The sequence below is a fragment of the Orbicella franksi genome, chromosome 12, assembly GCF_964199315.1.
Source record: "Orbicella franksi chromosome 12, jaOrbFran1.1, whole genome shotgun sequence".
Classification (NCBI taxonomy): domain Eukaryota; kingdom Metazoa; phylum Cnidaria; class Anthozoa; order Scleractinia; family Merulinidae; genus Orbicella; species Orbicella franksi.
Window position 1 is genome coordinate 10,176,518 of NC_138156.1, and position 18,948 is coordinate 10,195,465.

General features: G+C 39.9%; 3 protein-coding genes across 4 annotated transcripts; all 3 read right to left on the reverse strand.

The window, feature by feature from the left end:
• Nucleotides 1-522: 522 nt before the first annotated feature.
• LOC145462590 (E3 ubiquitin-protein ligase TRIM71-like) lies at nucleotides 523-17,130 on the reverse strand. Of its 2 annotated transcripts, XM_081446155.1 has the most exons (3): nucleotides 13,591-17,130; nucleotides 7,113-7,260; nucleotides 523-786 (listed from the first exon to the last, which is right to left on the reverse strand). In XM_081446155.1, the coding sequence occupies exon 1, from the start codon at nucleotides 17,068-17,070 to the stop codon at nucleotides 14,794-14,796; it is 2,277 nt and encodes a 758-aa protein (XP_081302281.1). In that variant the 5' UTR covers nucleotides 17,071-17,130; the 3' UTR covers nucleotides 523-786; nucleotides 7,113-7,260; nucleotides 13,591-14,793. The 2 variants fall into 2 exon arrangements, with proteins under 2 accessions (XP_081302281.1, XP_081302280.1); XM_081446154.1 differs by lacking the exon at nucleotides 523-786 and having other exon boundaries at nucleotides 5,741-7,260.
• LOC145462591 (E3 ubiquitin-protein ligase TRIM45-like) lies at nucleotides 785-4,743 on the reverse strand. The gene has a single exon (XM_081446156.1). The coding sequence runs from the start codon at nucleotides 4,105-4,107 to the stop codon at nucleotides 1,867-1,869; it is 2,241 nt and encodes a 746-aa protein (XP_081302282.1). The 5' UTR covers nucleotides 4,108-4,743; the 3' UTR covers nucleotides 785-1,866.
• Nucleotides 7,484-10,640, reverse strand: LOC145462592 (E3 ubiquitin-protein ligase TRIM45-like). Its single transcript, XM_081446157.1, has one exon. It carries the CDS (start codon nucleotides 10,579-10,581, stop codon nucleotides 8,341-8,343), a length of 2,241 nt encoding a protein of 746 aa, XP_081302283.1. The 5' UTR covers nucleotides 10,582-10,640; the 3' UTR covers nucleotides 7,484-8,340.
• Nucleotides 17,131-18,948: the final 1,818 nt, after the last annotated feature.

An 18,948-nucleotide genomic window follows, 5' to 3' on the forward strand; every position in this document is an offset into this window, starting at 1 on the left:
GATTTCTGGGGCAAGAAAAGTTTGGATTTAAAAATGGGAAGATTCGCGGTGAAAAAGTTTTAAACGTTCTACGTTCAGTTTTACAAAAGTGTCACTTCATTTTAGGATAAACTAGTGTGCATTTTAGGATGAGCTAGGTGCGCAAACAGAAAGTGACTAAACTGGGATCGCGAAAATTACATTTACCTAAAAGTGGGTAAGATAAGCTCTAAATTGGCCACAGAGTAGACTATTTAAACAATAGAGTGTTTATGTCGAAGAACTATCGGCTGATAGTTGCCCAGCGGAAATTTCATGTTCTGTAAACAAACATTTGCCCGAGAAGCGAAGCTTCGGGGGCAAATATGCCACTTTTAAGAAAACCAAATTTCCAAGGGAAACTATCAAACTGACAGTTCCGAGACATAAACACTCTGTTTTCTTTATTGTTCACCTCTAAATTTTCTTCTGCGCGCCAGTTCAAAAGTCATATATTTATTATTTAGATGAAAGCCATGAAAGCCAAATGTAAAATTTGAAAAAGAAAACGGAGCAAAAGCCACCTAATACTATTCCAATTGTTTATTTTCTATAAACCCGCTTGTTTGCAGAAAAATTTTTACGGACGAGTACTATCCATCCTTTTATTTTCCTCGGACGGGCACTATGGGCTGATAGTGTCTCTCCGCGGATGAACACGATCGCGACGTGTGATCAATTTAAACCAATACGAATCGGAGAAAATTTAGTGGTGAACTATAAAATGGGATAGGGGTTCTGAGGGGACAGCGGCCAATACCCGGGTTACTACTGAGAGAATCAAGTCGCTTTTTATTTGCAAATCAATGCCAGTGAATAGTGGTGGTTATCATTACTGCTATTTCCATTGTTATGTTTTGTTAAACTACCACTGTTTAGCGTTTTAAAAATGATTTATAGGTACCCTATGCTTAAACAAAATGTACTGTTAATACTGGGTTTCACTATAGAAACACTGACCGGCATTTAGGGACTTTGTGCGGAGGGGGTGCGAACGCACTCGGTGCACATCCCCTAACTACAGGCCTGAGCTAGTACGCGTGTAAAACTAATAATTAATTTCAAGCACAATAATTAAACGAGTTCAAGCATTTACCCAAAAATGTAGAAAAGCTACAAAAATTGTGAAAACTAACCCCGGCTGTACTCAAAGGATTATGAATTCTGTGAAATCAATCGCGTAGATTGGTAGTTAAATAAATCAATCGCCCTTTAAACTTCCCCTGTTTACAAGCATTAAATATCACGACAAATATGGGAAAATATTGAAACAGTTTATTGACATTTCTTCGCCTAACAATTTTTATCTTACAAGACAAGCGCGTATCCACTTTTACCCACTGGTACATTGTCACACCCATTATTAGTCTTGCTAATGTCACACAACATACACTACTGATTGTTTCAGTGTACAACAAATTCAAAATTAAAATGTTCTTTGTTAAGGACGTACCTTCTAAACTTAGGTGAACCTACAAATTACTCCGCTAACTCATTTTGGAGACAAGTAATCTAAACTAGCTATAGCAATGATAGATATTGACAACTAATATCACACAATCTACCACTAATAAGGAAATATAATGGTTTTAGAACCCTTGAAATTTAAATTTTAGACAATGCAAGTTTTTAATCTTTTCCCTTCGAAACAATGCACACGTTATACTCGAAACGGAAAATAAATGTGGTAGCTACTTGAAAGGTAACTTTTCAGCTTTTTCTATTCTGTGAGTTTTTCTAATATGCAACGAACTAAAGACTACCAGTGACAAATAGTTTAAAATCATATATTTAACTTATAGCAATGAGTGAACCGATTCATATTACATTACAAGTGAGTGGATGTATCTACTCAAAAATCTGAATGCGATCGTTCCCGTAGTCAGTCACTACTATCCTACCATCACTAAGAACTGCTGTAGAGACTGGGCGATCAAACTCTCCTATCCCGCTACCTTTTGTTCCAAACTTTTTTACAAACTTTCCACTCAGTTCAAACACCTGAACTCTGTGATTCTCTGTGTCACAGACCATCAAGTGTCCTGCCTTGTTAACAGACAAGCAATGAGGATCATTGAAATCCCCGTCCCCCTCCCCCTCCTTTCCAAATTGGTAAACAAACTTCCCATCTCTATCGTGCACTTTGATACAGTGTTCATCACTGTCTGATACTATAAAATGGTTGTCATGTTGCACACAGTGATAGGGAGAGGTAAAAGAGCCCTCTCCGCCAATTTTACGTAAAAACTGACCACCAGGAGAAAAGATCTTGATTAGTTTGTCACCTGAATCAGCAACAATATAATTTCCGTCACTATCTATGGATAAACCATAAGGATCCTTGAGCTGGTGATCTCGATTTCCCTTTCCACCAAACTGGTTCAGGAACTGACCCTGCTCACTAAAAACCTGGACTCGGTGGTTATTACTGTCCAACACTACAATATGGCCATTCTTATCAAAAGCTATACCAACAGGAAAGTTAAACTCTCCCTGTTTATCACCCTTTCTACCAAACGATCTTAAGTAAGTTCCATCACTACTAAATACCTGAATTCTGTGGTTAATTAAATCAGTCACTGCAATTTCATTACGTTCATTCACTGCGACTCCACAAAGGGCTAAAAACATTCTAGTTCGTCCAAACGATAGCACGGGTCTGAAATGTCTGGGTTTGACTTCAACAACAAAAGGGCTGCCATAAACGTGATCTTCATTTACCTTCACTGCCAAGTCACGTTTCCCGGTTTCTTTAGCGAAGTAACTGATCTTGAAGCTGCCGTCTTTGTTATCTTGAACTCGCGCTTTCGTTGTGCAGTCCTTTCCTTGATGATTTTTGATTTCCACTGTTACACAGTCACGCGCTTCATAACATTGTTCTCCATCAGCATTTGTTGTTGTCAAAACAAACTGTGCTTCAAGTCCAACAATAGCTTCACTTGTTCCTTTTCCTTGGGCGCTTGATTGATGCGCGCTAGTTTTGCTGATAAATGTTTTGAGAGCGCCGATTCCTTCAGTGACGCTTTTCGCCATTAATGAATCGTTTTCTACGAAAATGAATCGACGAAAGCCTTCAAGGTCGCAGTCCACTTGGTCTTCTCCATCGATGACATCTTCCTTAAACATTGTGTTCAATGACTTTTCTAACTGTACAATCTCAGCGCTTGTTCCTCGCTTTAAAAGTGTTTCCGTTTTCTCAATCCCTGTCTCGATAAGCTTTACTTGTTTGTCCACTTCGTGCTGTTCAGTTCGCAGACGTTCATGAGATTCTTTTACTTGTTTGTCCACTTTGTTCGATATTTCCTTCTCCTTCGCTTCGATAACTGCCATCAAATGTTCAGCAAATCTGTGTACCTTTCGTTTGACGGCAGCGGCTTGTTCTTTAATATGAATGCAGTTCTCGTCTAGTTCAGCGATTTTGTTTCTCTTCTGTTGCGCTTTTTGTTTTTGCAATTCAATCGCTGTTTTCACTTGTAACTTGCGTTCATTTGCAACTACCTCCAAAAGCATCTTGGCATGACCTTCATGATCTGTTAAAGCACAGGTGTTGCAAATGGCAACTTCACAGCCCTTGCAAAAGAACTTCAACTCTTCTTTTTCATGGTGTTTCTGTTGGCAAAATGCTGGTCGTTTTAACACGTCCTCGATGTCTTGATCTTGAAAGTCTTTAAGCGCCAACACTCGGTGTTCTTTGTTGACTCGAATTATGTTGTACCCGGTTATACAGTCGTCACACCAGAATGCACAACACTGGAAACAGTACAAACTCTGTGCGCTTCTTTTGTCGCAATTTCCACATTTCACCCCCGTGGAATTACACTCTTTGATTGCCAACACATCTAGCAAACTGTTGATGCGAAAGTTGGTCGGCAAGTCCTTCAGGTTTCCACTTCCAGGGACTCTACTCTCTCTTCTACATTCTGGGCATGTAATGATATCATGGCGGCCACTCGTTCGTAGAATCCCGTTCAAGCAGTGAAGACAAAAACTGTGTAAACATGGCAGCTGTTTTGGATCAGTGAATGTGGTCATGCACACAGAACAGGATACTTCTTCATGAAGATTGTCTAGCAAGGTTTTTATATCCATGATTAAAGGCGGAGAGACAAACTGGGTCTCGAGATGAAAACGCCTCCAACAATGGAGCCTTGTGATATAAAAATAGCGTATTTATCAGACTGTTAATATTGACCAATCACGAGAGGTTTGACTTTCTGTTATGTCTGACTTCTTAGAATTGTTTACAGTTTGATTGCAAAGATTTCTAAGAATCCTCAAAATAGCGTGACCTATGAAGACGATTGCGAAAGTGCGAGGTGTGCTTTGCAGGTTATATACTTTCTGAATCAGTCTAACGCCATGTTTTTGCTGCAAAAAGCTAAATCTCGATCACTTGGCACTGATGAATTGAAGATGTTCTTTGGCTCCTTTAAGACATTTATCGAAAATGTCTACCAGGATAAACATTTCCGGGAAGAGGGGGGAGGGGGAGTTTGGGTAAAAGGACAACAAAATGACTGGGACGCCAGCGATTGCAAAATAGCAAGGTTGGGAAATTTCAACACTCGTGTAATATCAACTCTGGGAATGGATTTCTAGCTATTCCCACATGACATGCTGTGTATTCAAGGATGAAGTTAATAAGTTACGTGGTAACATTCACTTAAAGAGAGTCCAGTTTTGAGAAAAGCGATAACGATCTGGTGAAATGTAATTGCGACGGTAATCAATAGATTGCTAATCTGTCGGCTAAATCAATCTCCCAAATAAATCATCGCAATTCAACTTTTCTTGTTCATCATCGACTAAACATCACTACAAGTTTGAGCAAAAATTGTCACAGTTTATTAACATTTCTCTACACCTAAATCAAAGCGTGAATCCCATTTAGGCACTGAAGTGAACAGTCACACGCATTATGTAATGTTACAAAACATACACTATATTACTGTTTTTTAACACAAATTGAGAATGAAGATGTTCTTTGGAAGAGATACGTCCACCAAACGTTGTTCAACCTACAAGTCATACTGCTGTGTGGTTTCTGAGACCAGTAATTCAAACTATCTATAACAATGATTAATAACACACAATTTACTTGTTTCATGTTTCAGTCCATGAGCGAGCAACTCAAGCAAATTGGAAGACAGGATATTAAGATTAAACATGCTCTATTTATTTTAACATCTTAGAAGAGTTTAAGCCTGAAGCTGTTATTACAAAGGCAGATCATTCTATAGCCATGGCTTTCACACTCAGCTTTCACAATTCATTGTTTCCCTAAACCTGGTTCCCAGGGCTTTTCCGTTAGGTCCAAACAATCTTTAAGGAGAAAGCCTTGGGAACGAGGTTTTGTTTCCCTGACTTTTTTTTCAAATTGTCAATTTTTCCTGAGCCAAAATAAAACTCCATGACATTTCTCTGACCTTGAAGAAGTTTTTATCCATGCAGACCATTTCCTAACTTGTCGCAATCATAATAACTGAGAAACTGGCCGAGTGAGAAAGTTTGATTGGATTTACTGAAATGTTTGTTCGCCTCTTCTTGTTATATGTCGAGAAACCTACATGAATGACGGACCAATTTCTTGTCCAAAGCACTAGTCGCTTCGCCTGCTACGAAACCTAACCAGCCTTAAGAACCCAGTGAGAGCCCAATGTTCGGGTACAACCTTTGGCTTACTTCCTTTCTGATGCAAGGTCCGCACTTAAAGCGCTGGCTACATAGTATAGTCCTGCAAAAGTGACACTAAAGGCAACTACTTATATATACAAAAAATTGCCAACTAGCAGGCAGTTTTGACCTGGTACAAGGGAAATTAAACTGAGATAAATAAGTCTCGACTCCCTACTCCCGCCCCTTTCCGTCCTGTTCCTGAGACTCAAAACATATCCTAGCCATTTAGCTGCGCAATTCGTAGGCGGAAGTAAGTCCTTTTTTCCGCCCATGCAGGAATTTTTGCTTGCTCGGTTGCTCAGAAGTCTCAGAAACGTCCCGCACATTTTGGGTTCTTGTTCTTGTTATTCTAACGTATCGATAACTGGAAAAAAACTCTTTTGTCATTTCTTCTTCGCTTCCCGCCCTCTTGAAACTCCCGCATTTCGCTATTTCCTCTCCCGCTTCTCGATCCCTTCCCGTCTTCACACCTCAGTATCCTAAACTATAGCGAATGATGGAAGGACAGCAAAAGGAGAGAAAGTGGGAGCTTGGCTGTTGTCTGTGGCCTGTCTCTCTTCCTTGCACACTATCCATTTAACTAGATCGGAGTTTCGTGCTCATGGACAAGTTAATGCAATTAGAGAATCAATGGCTCGGCCCCGGAGGAAAGAGGGGTACTTCCCATTTGTAGGCTAATGGGGATGGGCCGCGTGATGGGGTCGCATTTTCACAAGTGAATTGAGTACGATGGCAATGCATTTTCAAAAGAGTTACTAGAATGAGGTCGCGCATTTCCGAGATTTCTGGGGCAAGAAAAGTTTGGATTTAAAAATGGGAAGATTCGCGGTGAAAAAGTTTTAAACGTTCTACGTTCAGTTTTACAAAAGTGTCACTTCATTTTAGGATGAACTAGTGTGTATTTTAGGATGAGCTAGGTGCGTAAACAAAAAGTGACTAAATTGGGATCGCGGAAATTACATTTACCTAAAAGTGGGTAAGATAAGCTCTAAATTGGCCACAGAGTAGACTATTTAAACAATAGAGTGTTTATGTCGAAGAACTATCGGCTGATAGTTGCCCCGCGGAAATTTGATGTTCTTTAAACAAACATTTGCCCGAGAAGCAAAGCTTCGGGGGCAAATATGCCACTTTTAAGAAAACCAAATTTCCAAGGGAAACTATCAAACTGACAGTTCCGAGACATAAACACTCTGTTTTCTTTATTGTTCACCTCTAAATTTTCTTCTGCGCGCCAGTTCAAAAGTCACATATTAATTATTTAGATGAAAGCCATGAAAGCCAAGTGTAAAATTTGAAAAAGAAAACGGAGCAAAAGCCACCTAATACTATTCCAATTGTTTATTTTCTATAAACCCGCTTGTTTGCAGAAAAATTTTTACGGACGAGTACTATCCATCCTTTTATTTTCCTCGGACGGGCACTATGGGCTGATAGTGTCTCTCCGCGGATGAACACGATCGCGACGTGTGATCAATTTAAACCAATACGAATCGGAGAAAATTTAGTTGTGAACTATAAAATGGGACGGGGGTTCTGAGGGGACAGCGGCCAATACCCGGGTTACTACTGAGAGAATCAAGTCGCTTTTTATTTGCAAATCAATGCCAGTGAATAGTGGTGGTTATCATTACTGCTATTTCTATTGTTATGTTTTGTTAAACTACCACTGTTCAGCGTTGTAAAAATGATTTATAGGTACCCTATGCTTAAACAAAATGTACTGTTAATACTGGGTTTCACTATAGAAACACTGACCGGCATTTAGGCACTTTGTGCGGAGGGGATGCGAACGCACTCGGTGCACATCCCCTAACTACAGACCTGAGCTAGTACGCGTGTAAAACTAATAATTAATTTCAAGCGCAATAATTAAACGAGTTCAAGCATTTACCCAAAAATGTAGAAAAGCTACAAAAATTGTGAAAACTAACCCCGGCTGTACTCAAAGGATTATGAATTCTGTGAAATCAATCGCGTAGATTGGTAGTTAAATAAATCAATCGCCCTTTAAACGTCCCCTGTTTACAAGCATTAAGTATCACGACAAATATGGGAAAATATTGAAACAGTTTATTGACATTTCTTCAAGTAACAATTTTTATCTTACAAGACAAGCGCGTATCCACTTTTACCAGCTGGTACATTGTCACGCCCATTATTAGTCCTGCTAATGTCACACAACATACACTACTGATTGTTTCAGTGTACAACAAATTCAAAATTAAAATGTTCTTTGTTAAGGACGTACCTTCTAAACTTAGGTGAACCTACAAATTACTCCGCTAACTCATTTTTGAGACAAGTAATCTAAACTAGCTATAGCAATGATAGATATTGACAACTAATATCACACAATCTACCACTAATAAGGAAATATAATGGTTTTAGAACCCTTGAAGTTTAAATTTTAGACAATGCAAGTTTTTAATCTTTTCCCTTCGAAACAATGCACACGTTATACTCGAAACGGAAAATAAATGTGGTAGCTACTTGAAAGGTAACTTTTCAGCTTTTTCTATTCTGTGAGTTTTTCTAATATGTAACGAACTAAAGACTAACAGCGACAAATAGTTTAAAATCATATATTTAACTTATAGCAATGAGTGAACCGATTCATATTACATTACAAGTGAGTGGATGTATCTACTCAAAAATCTGAATGCGATGGTTCTCGTAGTCAGTCACTACTATCGTACCATCACTAAGAACTGCTGTAGAGACTGGGCGATGAAACTCTCCTATCCCGCTACCTTTTGTTCCAAACTTTTGTACAAACTTTCCACTCAATTCAAATACCTGAACTCTGCGATTCCCTGCATCACAGACCATCAAGTGTCCTGCCTTGTTAACAGACAAGCAACGAGGATCATTGAAATCCCCGTCCCCGTCCCCCTCCTTTCCAAATTGGTAAGCAAACTTCCCATCTCTATCGTGCACTTTGATACAGTGTTCAGCACTGTCTGATACTATAAAATGGTTGTCATGTTGCACACAGTGATAGGGAGAGGTAAAAGAGTCCTCTCCGCCAATTTTACGTAAAAACTGACCGCTAGGAGAAAAGATCTTGATTAGTTTGTTACCTGAATCAGCAACAATATAATTTCCGTCACTGTCTATGGATAAACCATAAGGATACTTGAGCTGGTGATCTCGATTTCCCTTTCCACCAAACTGGTTCAGGAACTGACCCTGCTCACTAAAAACCTGGACTCGGTGGTTATTACTGTCCAACACTACAATATGGCCATTCTTATCAAAGGCTATACCAACAGGAAAGGTAAACTCTCCCTGTTTATCACCATTTCTACCAAACGATCTTAAGTAAGTTCCATCACTACTAAATACCTGAATTCCGTGGCTAATAAAATCAGTCACTGCAATTTCATTACGTTCATTCACTGCGACTCCCCAAAGGGCTAAAAGCATTCCAATTCGTCCAAACGATAGCACGGGTCTGAAATGTCTGGGTTTGACTTCAACAACAAAAGGGCTGCCATAAACGTGATCTTCATTTACCTTCACTGCCAAGTCACGTTTCCCGGTTTCTTTAGCGAAGTAACTGATCTTGAAGCTGCCGTCTTTGTTATCTTGCACTCGCGCTTTCGTTGTGCAGTCCTTTCCTTGATGATTTTTGATTTCCACTGTTACACAGTCACGCGCTTCATAACATTGTTCTCCATCAGCATTTGTTGTTATCAAAACAAACTGTGCTTCAAGTCCAACAATAGCTTCACTTGTTCCTTTTCCTTGGGCGCTTGATTGATGCGCGCTAGTTTTGCTGATAAATGTTTTGAAAGCGCCGATTCCTTCAGTGACGCTTTTCGCCATTAATGAATCGTTTTCTACGAAAATGAATCGACGAAAGCCTTCAAGGTCGCAGTCCACTTGGTCTTCTCCATCGATGACATCTTCCTTAAACATTGTGTTCAATGACTTTTCTAACTGTACAATCTCAGCGCTTGTTCCTCGCTTTAAAAGTGTTTCCGTTTTCTCAATCCCTGTCTCGATAAGCTTTACTTGTTTGTCCACTTCGTGCTGTTCAGTTCGCAGACGTTCATGAGATTCTTTTACTTGTTTGTCCACTTTGTTCGATATTTCCTTCTCCTTCGCTTCGATAACTGCCATCAAATGTTCAGCAAATCTGTGTACCTTTCGTTTGACGGCAGCGGCTTGTTCTTCAATATGAATGCAGTTCTCGTCTAGTTCAGCGATTTTGTTTCTCTTCTGTTGCGCTATTTGTTTTTGCAATTCAATCGCTGTTTTCACTTGTAACTTGCGTTCATTTGCAACTACCTCCAAAAGCATCTTGGCATGACCTTCATGATCTGTTAAAGCACAGGCGTTGCAAATGGCAACTTCACAGCCCTTGCAAAAGAACTTCAACTCTTCTTTTTCATGGTGTTTCTGTTGGCAAAATGCTGGTCGTTTTAACACGTCCTCGATGTCTTGATCTTGAAAGTCTTTAAGCGCCAACACTCGGTGTTCTTTGTTGACTCGAATTATGTTGTGCCCGGTTATACAGTCGTCACACCAGAATGCACAACACTGGAAACAGTACAAACTCTGTGCGCTTCTTTTGTCGCAATTTCCACATTTCACCCCCGTGGAATTACACTCTTTGATTGCCAACACATCTAGCAAACTGTTGATGCGAAAGTTGGTCGGCAAGTCCTTCAGGTTTCCACTTCCAGGGACTCTACTCTCTCTTCTACATTCTGGGCATGTAATGATATCATGGCGGCCACTCGTTCGTAGAATCCCGTTCAAGCAGTGAAGACAAAAACTGTGTAAACATGGCAGCTGTTTTGGATCAGTGAATGTGGTCATGCACACAGAACAGGATATTTCTTCATGAAGATTGTCTAGCAAGGTTTTTATATCCATGATTTAAGGCGGAGAGACAAACTGGGTCTCGAGATGAAAACGCCTCCGACAATGGAGCCTTGTGATATAAAAATAACGTATTTATCAGACTGTTAATATTGACCAATCACGAGAGGTTTGACTTTCTGTTATGTCTGACTTCTTAGAATTGTTTACAGTTTGATTGCAAAGATTTCTAAGAATCCTCAAAATAGCGTGACCTATGAAGACGATTGCGAAAGTGCGAGGTGTGCTTTGCAGGTTATATACTTTCTGAATCAGTCTAACGCCATGTTTTTGCTGCAAAAAGCTAAATCTCGATCACTTGGCACTGATGAATTGAAGATGTTCTTTGGCTCCTTTAAGACATTTATCGAAAATGTCTACCAGGATAAACATTTCCGGGAAGAGGGGGGAGGGGCAGTTTGGGTAAAAGGACAACAAAATGACTGGGACGCCAGCGATTGCAAAATAGCAAGGTTGGGAAATTTCAACAATCGTGTAATATCAACTCTGGGAATGGATTTCTAGCTATTCCCACATGACATGTTGTGTATTCAAGGATGAAGTTAATAAGTTACGTGGTAACATTCACTTAAAGAGAGTCCAGTTTTGAGAAAAGCGATAACGATCTGGTGAAATCTAATTGCGACGGTAATCAATAGATTGCTAATCTGTTGGCTAAATCAATCTCCCAAATAAATCATCGCAATTCAACTTTTCTTGTTCATCATCGACTAAACATCACTACAAGTTTGAGCAAAAATTGTCACAGTTTATTAACATTTCTCTACACCTAAATTAAAGCGTGAATCCCATTTAGGCACTGAAGTGAACAGTCACACGCATTATGTAATGTTACAAAACATACACTATATTACTGTTTTTTAACACAAATTGAGAATGAAGATGTTCTTTGGAAGAGATATGTCCACCAAACGTTGTTCAACCTACAAGTCATACTGCTGTGTGGTTTCTGAGACCAGTAATTCAAACTATCTATAACAATGATTAATAACACACAATTTACTTGTTTCATGTTTCAGTCCATGAGCGAGCAACTCAAGCAAATTGGAAGACAGGATATTAAGATTAAACATGCTCTATTTATTTTAACATCTTAGAAGAGTTTAAGCCTGAAGCTGTTATTACAAAGGCAGATCATTCTATAGCCATGGCTTTCAAACTCAGCTTTCACAATTCATTGTTTCCCTAAACCTGGTTCCCAGGGCTTTTCCGTTAGGTCCAAACAATCTTTAAGGAGAAAGCCTTGGGAACGAGGTTTTGTTTCCCTGACTTTTTTTTCAAATTGTCAATTTTTCCTGAGCCAAAATAAAACTCCATGACATTTCTCTGACCTTGAAGAAGTTTTTATCCATGCAGACCATTTCCTAACTTGTCGCAATCATAATAACTGAGAAACTGGCCGAGTGAGAAAGTTTGATTGGATTTACTGAAATGTTTGTTCGCCTCTTCTTGTTATATGTCGAGAAACCTACATGAATGACGGACCAATTTCTTGTCCAAAGCACTAGTCGCTTCGCCTGCTACGAAACCTAACCAGCCTTAAGAACCCAGTGAGAGCCCAATGTTCGGGTACAACCTTTGGCTTACTTCCTTTCTGATGCAAGGTCCGCACTTAAAGCGCTGGCTACATAGTATAGTCCTGCAAAAGTGACACTAAAGGCAACTACTTATATATACAAAAAATTGCCAACTAGCAGGCAGTTTTGACCTGGTACAAGGGAAATTAAACTGAGATAAATAAGTCTCGACTCCCTACTCCCGCCCCTTTCCGTCCTGTTCCTGAGACTCAAAACATATCCTAGCCATTTAGCTGCGCAATTCGTAGGCGGAAGTAAGTCCTTTTTTCCGCTCAAGCACGAATTTTTGTTTGCTCGGTTGCTCAGAAGTCTCAGAAACGTCCCGCACATTTTGGGTTCTTGTCCTTGTTATTCTAACGTATCGATAACTGGAAAAAAACTCGTTTGTCATTTCTTCTTCGCTTCCCGCCCTCTTGAAACTCCCGCATTTCGCTATTTCCTCTCCCGCTTCTCGATCCCTTCCCGTCTTCACACCTCAGTATCCTAAACTATAGCGAATGATGGAAGGACAGCAAAAGGAGAGAAAGTGGGAGCTTGGCTGTTGTCTGTGGCCTGTCTCTCTTCCTTGCACACTATCCTAGATATCCTAGATCGGAGTTTCGTGCTCATGGACAAGTTAATGCAATTAGAGAATCAATGGCTCGGCCCCGGAGGAAAGAGGGGTACTTCCCATTTGTAGGCTAATGGGGATGGGCCGCGTGATGGGGTCGCATTTTCACAAGTGAATTGAGTACGATGGCATTGCATTTTCAAAAGAGTTACTAGAATGAGGTCGCGCATTTTCGAGATTTCTGGGGCAAGAAAAGTTTGGATTTAAAAATGGGAAGATTCGCGGTGAAAAAGTTTTAAACGTTCTACGTTCAGTTTTACAAAAGTGTCACTTCATTTTAGGATGAACTAGTGTGTATTTTAGGATGAGCTAGGTGCGTAAACAAAAAGTGACTAAATTGGGATCGCGGAAATTACATTTACCTAAAAGTGGGTAAGATAAGCTCTAAATTGGCCACAGAGTAGACTATTTAAACAATAGAGTGTTTATGTCGAAGAACTATCGGCTGATAGTTGCCCCGCGGAAATTTGATGTTCTTTAAACAAACATTTGCCCGAGAAGCGAAGCTTCGGGGGCAAATATGCCACTTTTAAGAAAACCAAATTTCCAAGGGAAACTATCAAACTGACAGTTCCGAGACATAAACACTGTGTTGTCTTTATTGTTCACCTCTAAATTTTCTTCTGCGCGCCAGTTCAAAAGTCACATATTAAGATTATTTAGATGAAAGCCATGAAAGCCAAGTGTAAAATTTGAAAAAGAAAACGGAGCAAAAGCCACCTAATACTATTCCAATTGTTTATTTTCTATAAACCCGCTTGTTTGCAGAAAAATTTTTACGGACGAGTACTATCCATCCTTTTATTTTCCTCGGACGGGCACTATGGGCTGATAGTGTCTCTCCGCGGATGAACACGATCGCGACGTGTGATCAATTTAAACCAATACGAATCGGAGAAAATTTAGTTGTGAACTATAAAATGGGACAGGGGTTCTGAGGGGACAGCGGCCAATACCTGGGTTACTACTGAGAGAATCAAGTCGCTTTTTATTTGCAAATCAATGCCAGTGAATAGTGGTGGTTATCATTACTGCTATTTCCATTGTTATGTTTTGTTAAACTACCACTGTTCAGCGTTGTAAAAATGATTTATAGGTACCCTATGCTTAAACAAAATGTACTGTTAATACTGGGTTTCACTATAGAAACACTGACCGGCATTTAGGGACTTTGTGCGGAGGGGGTGCGAACGCACTCGGTGCACATCCCCTAACTACAGACCTGAGCTAGTACGCGTGTAAAACTAATAATTAATTTCAAGCACAGTAATTAAACGAGTTCAAGCATTTACCCAAAAATGTAGAAAAGCTACAAAAATTGTGAAAACTAACCCCGGCTATACTCAAAGGATTAGGAATTCTGTGAAATCAATCGCGTAGATTGGTAGTTAAATAAATCAATCGCCCTTTAAACGTCCCCTGTTTACAAGCATTAAGTATCACGACAAATATGGGAAAATATTGAAACAGTTTATTGACATTTCTTCAAGTAACAATTTTTATCTTACAAGACAAGCGCGTATCCACTTTTACCAGCTGGTACATTGTCACGCCCATTATTAGTCCTGCTAATGTCACACAACATACACTACTGATTGTTTCAGTGTACAACAAATTCAAAATTAAAATGTTCTTTGTTAAGGACGTACCTTCTAAACTTAGGTGAACCTACAAATTACTCCGCTAACTCATTTTGGAGACAAGTGATCTAAACTAGCTATAGCAATGATAGATATTGACAACTAATATCACACAATCTACCACTAATAAGGAAATATAATGGTTTTAGAACCCTTGAAATTTAAATTTTAGACAATGCAAGTTTTTAATCTTTTCCCTTCGAAACAATGCACACGTTATACTCGAAACGGAAAATAAATGTGGTAGCTACTTGAAAGGTAACTTTTCAGCTTTTTCTATTCTGTGAGTTTTTCTAATATGCAACGAACTAAAGACTAACAGCGACAAATAGTTCAAAATCATATATTTAACTTATAGCAATGAGTGAACCGATTCATATTACATTACAAGTGAATGGATGTATCTACTCAAAAATCTGAATGCGAAGGTTCGGTAGTCAGTCACAACTATCCTACCATCACTAAGAACTGCTGTAGAGACTGGGCGATCAAACTCTCCTATCCCGCTACCTTTTGTTCCAAACTTTTTTACAAACTTTCCACTCAGTTCAAACACCTGAACTCTGTGATTCTCTGCATCACAGACCATCAAGTGTCCTGCCTTGTTAACAGACAAGCAATAAGGATCATTGAAATCCCCGTCCCCGTCCCCCTCTTTTCCAAATTGGTAAACAAACTTCCCATCGCTATCGTGCACTTTGATACAGTGTTCCCTCCTGTCTGATACTATAAAATGGTTGTCATATTGCACACAGTGATAGGGAGAGGTAAAAGAACCCTCTCCGCCAATTTTACGTAAAAACTGACCGCTAGGAGAAAAGACCTTGATTAGTTTGTTACTTGAATCAGCAACAATATAATTTCCGTCACTGTCTATGGATAAACCATAAGGATCCCTGAGCTGGTGATCTAGATTTCCCTTTCCACCAAACTGGTTCAGGAACTGATCCTGCTCACTAAAAACTTGGACTCGGTGGTTATTACTGTCCACCACTACAACATGGCCATTCTTATCAAAAGCTATACCAACAGGAAAGTTAAACTCTCCCTGTTTATCACCCTTTCTACCAAACGATCTTAAGTAAGTTCCATCACTATTAAATACCCGAATTCTGTGGTTAATAAGATCAGTCACTGCAATTTCATTACGTTCATTCACTGCGACTCCACAAAGGGCTAAAAACATTCCAGAAGCTGAGCCAGGTGGTCTAAACGATAGCACGGGTCTGAAATGTCTGGGTTTGACTTCAACAACAAAAGGGCTGCCATAAACGTGATCTTCATTTACCTTCACTGCCAAGTCACGTTTCCCGGTTTCTTTAGCGAAGTAACTGATCTTGAAGCTGCCGTCTTTGTTATCTTGAACTCGCGCTTTCGTTGTGCAGTCCTGTCCTTGATGATTTTTGATTTCCACTGTTACACAGTCACGCGCTTCATAACATTGTTCTCCATCAGTATTTGTTGTTATCAAAACAAACTGTGCTTCAAGTCCAACAATAGCTTCACTTGTTCCTTTTCCTTGGGCGCTTGATTGATGCGCGCTAGTTTTGCTGATAAATGTTTTGAAAGCGCCGATTCCTTCAGTGACGCTTTTCGCCATTAATGAATCGTTTTCTACGAAAATGAATCGACGAAAGCCTTCAAGGTCGCAGTCCACTTGGTCTTCTCCATCGATGACATCTTCCTTAAACATTGTGTTCAATGACTTTTCTAACTGTACAATCTCAGCGCTTGTGCTTCGCTTTAAAAGTGTTTCCGTTTTTTCAATCCCTGTCTCGATAAGCTTTACTTGTTGGTCCACATCGCGCTGTTCAGTTCGCAGACGTTCGTGAGATTCTTTTACTTGTCTGTCCACTTTGTTCGATATTTCCTTCTCCTTCGCTTCGATAACTGCCATCAAATGTTCAGCAAATCTGTGTACCTTTCGTTTGACGGCAGCGGCTTGTTGTTCAATATGAATGCAGTTCTCGTCTAGTTCAGCGATTTTGTTTCTCTTCTGTTGCGCTTTTTGTTTTTGCAATTCAATCGCTGTTTTCACTTGTAACTTGCATTCATTTGCAACTACCTCCAAAAGCATCTTGGCATGACCTTCATGATCTGTTAAAGCACAGGCGTTGCAGATTGCAACTTCACAGCCCTTGCAAAAGAACTTCAACTCTTCTTTTTCATGGTGTTTCTGTTGGCAAAATGCTGGTCGTTTTAACACGTCCTCGATGTCTTGATCTTGAAAGTCTTTAAGCGCCAACACTCGGTGTTCTTTGTTAACTCGAATGATGTTGTGCCCGGTAATACAGTCGTCACACCAGAATGCACAACACTGGAAACAGTACAAACTCTGTGCGCTTCTTTGGTCGCAATTTCCACATTTCACCCCCGTGGAATTACACTCTTTGATTGCCAACACATCTAGCAAACTGTTGATGCGAAAGTTGGTCGGCAAGTCCTTCAGGTTTCCACTGCTAGGGACTCTACTCTCTCTTCTACATTCTGGGCATGTAATGATATCATGGCGGCCACTCGTTCGTAGAATCCCGTTCAAGCAGTGAAGACAAAAACTGTGTAAACATGGCAGCTGTTTTGGATCAGTGAATGTGGTCATGCACACAGAACAGGATACTTCTTCGTGAAGATTGTCTAGCAAGGTTTTTATATCCATGATTAAAGGCAGAAAGACAAAATGGGTTTGGAGATGAAAACAACAACCTACAACAATGGAGCCTTGTGAAATAAAAATACCGTATTTATCAAACTATTATTATTGACCAATAACGAGAGATTATACATGCTGCATGACCTCTAGGAATTGTTTCTATTGTTCGCCGAGATTTCTAAGAATCTTGATCGCAAAAGTGTGACGGATTGCGAAACTCTTATGCAAGAGCCTCCCTGTCTCTCTCTTCGTCAAGAGACAATCATGCGTGTAAATATCAAAGCAAACAAATAACAAGCGTGACTGGTACATTTTGCAAAGTAGTATTATATAGTATTATATTTTTGTAGGGAAATATTTGAAAACCAGTCCTCTCCAATTTATTTTATATCACCTCTTAAGAACACCCAGAATATGTTACCGTGATTTCAGCCAGCTAAGAGAAGGGCTGTAAAAAAAAAAGGTTTATAACATTTGGAAAATGCTCATTTGTTTTATTCGGGTTCACGTGGTCTCCATATAAACAAGGGACATGCAAAGTTGAAGCGAAGAAAGCGTGCAAAAGGTGTTTTTTGTCAAAAATTCGTGACGTATTTGTCAGCTGATTGGCCTAATCACATTGTGCATATTCATGATGAGTATTGCTGATCTGAGGTGCTTGTTTGTCATTTTAAGGTATCTTACATCAAGGTTTACATCTAAAGTGCCCACCCATGTGCCAGCAACATAAATTTCAACTGGACTGAAGAATTTCTAAACGATTTATAAGAAATCCGTGTTTTTACGAATTACACCCACAGCCTTAGAGGAACACAGCCATGTTATCATAGAATTGAAAACAAACAAACAAACAAACAAACACCAAGAAAATATACCTACAGTAGAAGTCATTTGCGTTCCCTCATGGGGTGAGAGATTCTCGCCCATATCAACTTTCTTTTCTCTGGTAAGTTCTCGCACGTTAAGAGATGCGCCACACTCGCGTTTCAGGTGCAGGAATCCCAAACAATGCTTGCCTAACTTTTTAAAAACTCTACTTTTAGCCTTCCACCAAATCTACGCACGTGTATTTCACTTGTGAAAAACTATCGATTTGCACAGGGTTTGGGTTGGACATTCTCGCCCATATCAATTTTCTTTACTCTCGTAAGTTCTCGCGCGCTTACAGATGCGCCACACTCGCGTTTCAGGTGCAGGGATCCCAACCAATCCTTACTAAACTTTTTAAAGATGCTACTTTTAGCCCTCACCCAATTCTACACACGTGTTTGATGTGCTTGGGTTAGACATTCTTTGTGCTTTATGTGCTTGGGTTGGATATTCTTGGGTTGGAGATTCCCGACCACATCAACTTTCTTTTCTCTCGTAAGTTCTCGCGCGTTTGCAGATGCGCTACTCTCGCGTTTTAGGTGCAAGGATCCCAACCAATGCTTACCTAACTTTTTAAAGGTGCTGCTTTTAGCCCTCCCTCAAACCTACTCACGTGTTTGATGTGCTTGGGTTGGACATTCTTTGTGCTTGATTTGCTTGGGTTGGATATTCTTGGGTTGGAGATTCCCCCCCATATCAACTTTCTTTTCTCTCGTAAGTTCTCGGGCGTTTAGAGATGCGCCGTAGTAGAGTTTTAGGTGCAGGGATCTCAAACAATGCTTACCTAACTTTTTAAAAATGCTACTTTTAGCCTTGCCCTAAATCTACACACGAGTATTTCACTTGTGGAAGTCTATCGATTTGGATAGTGCTTGGGTTGAAGATTCTCGCCCATATCAACTTCATATCAACGGAAGTTTTCGCGCGGTTAAAGATGCGCCACACTCGCGTTTTAGGTGCGGGAATCCTAACCAATGCTGACCTAACTTTTTAAAGACGCTACTTTCAGCCCTA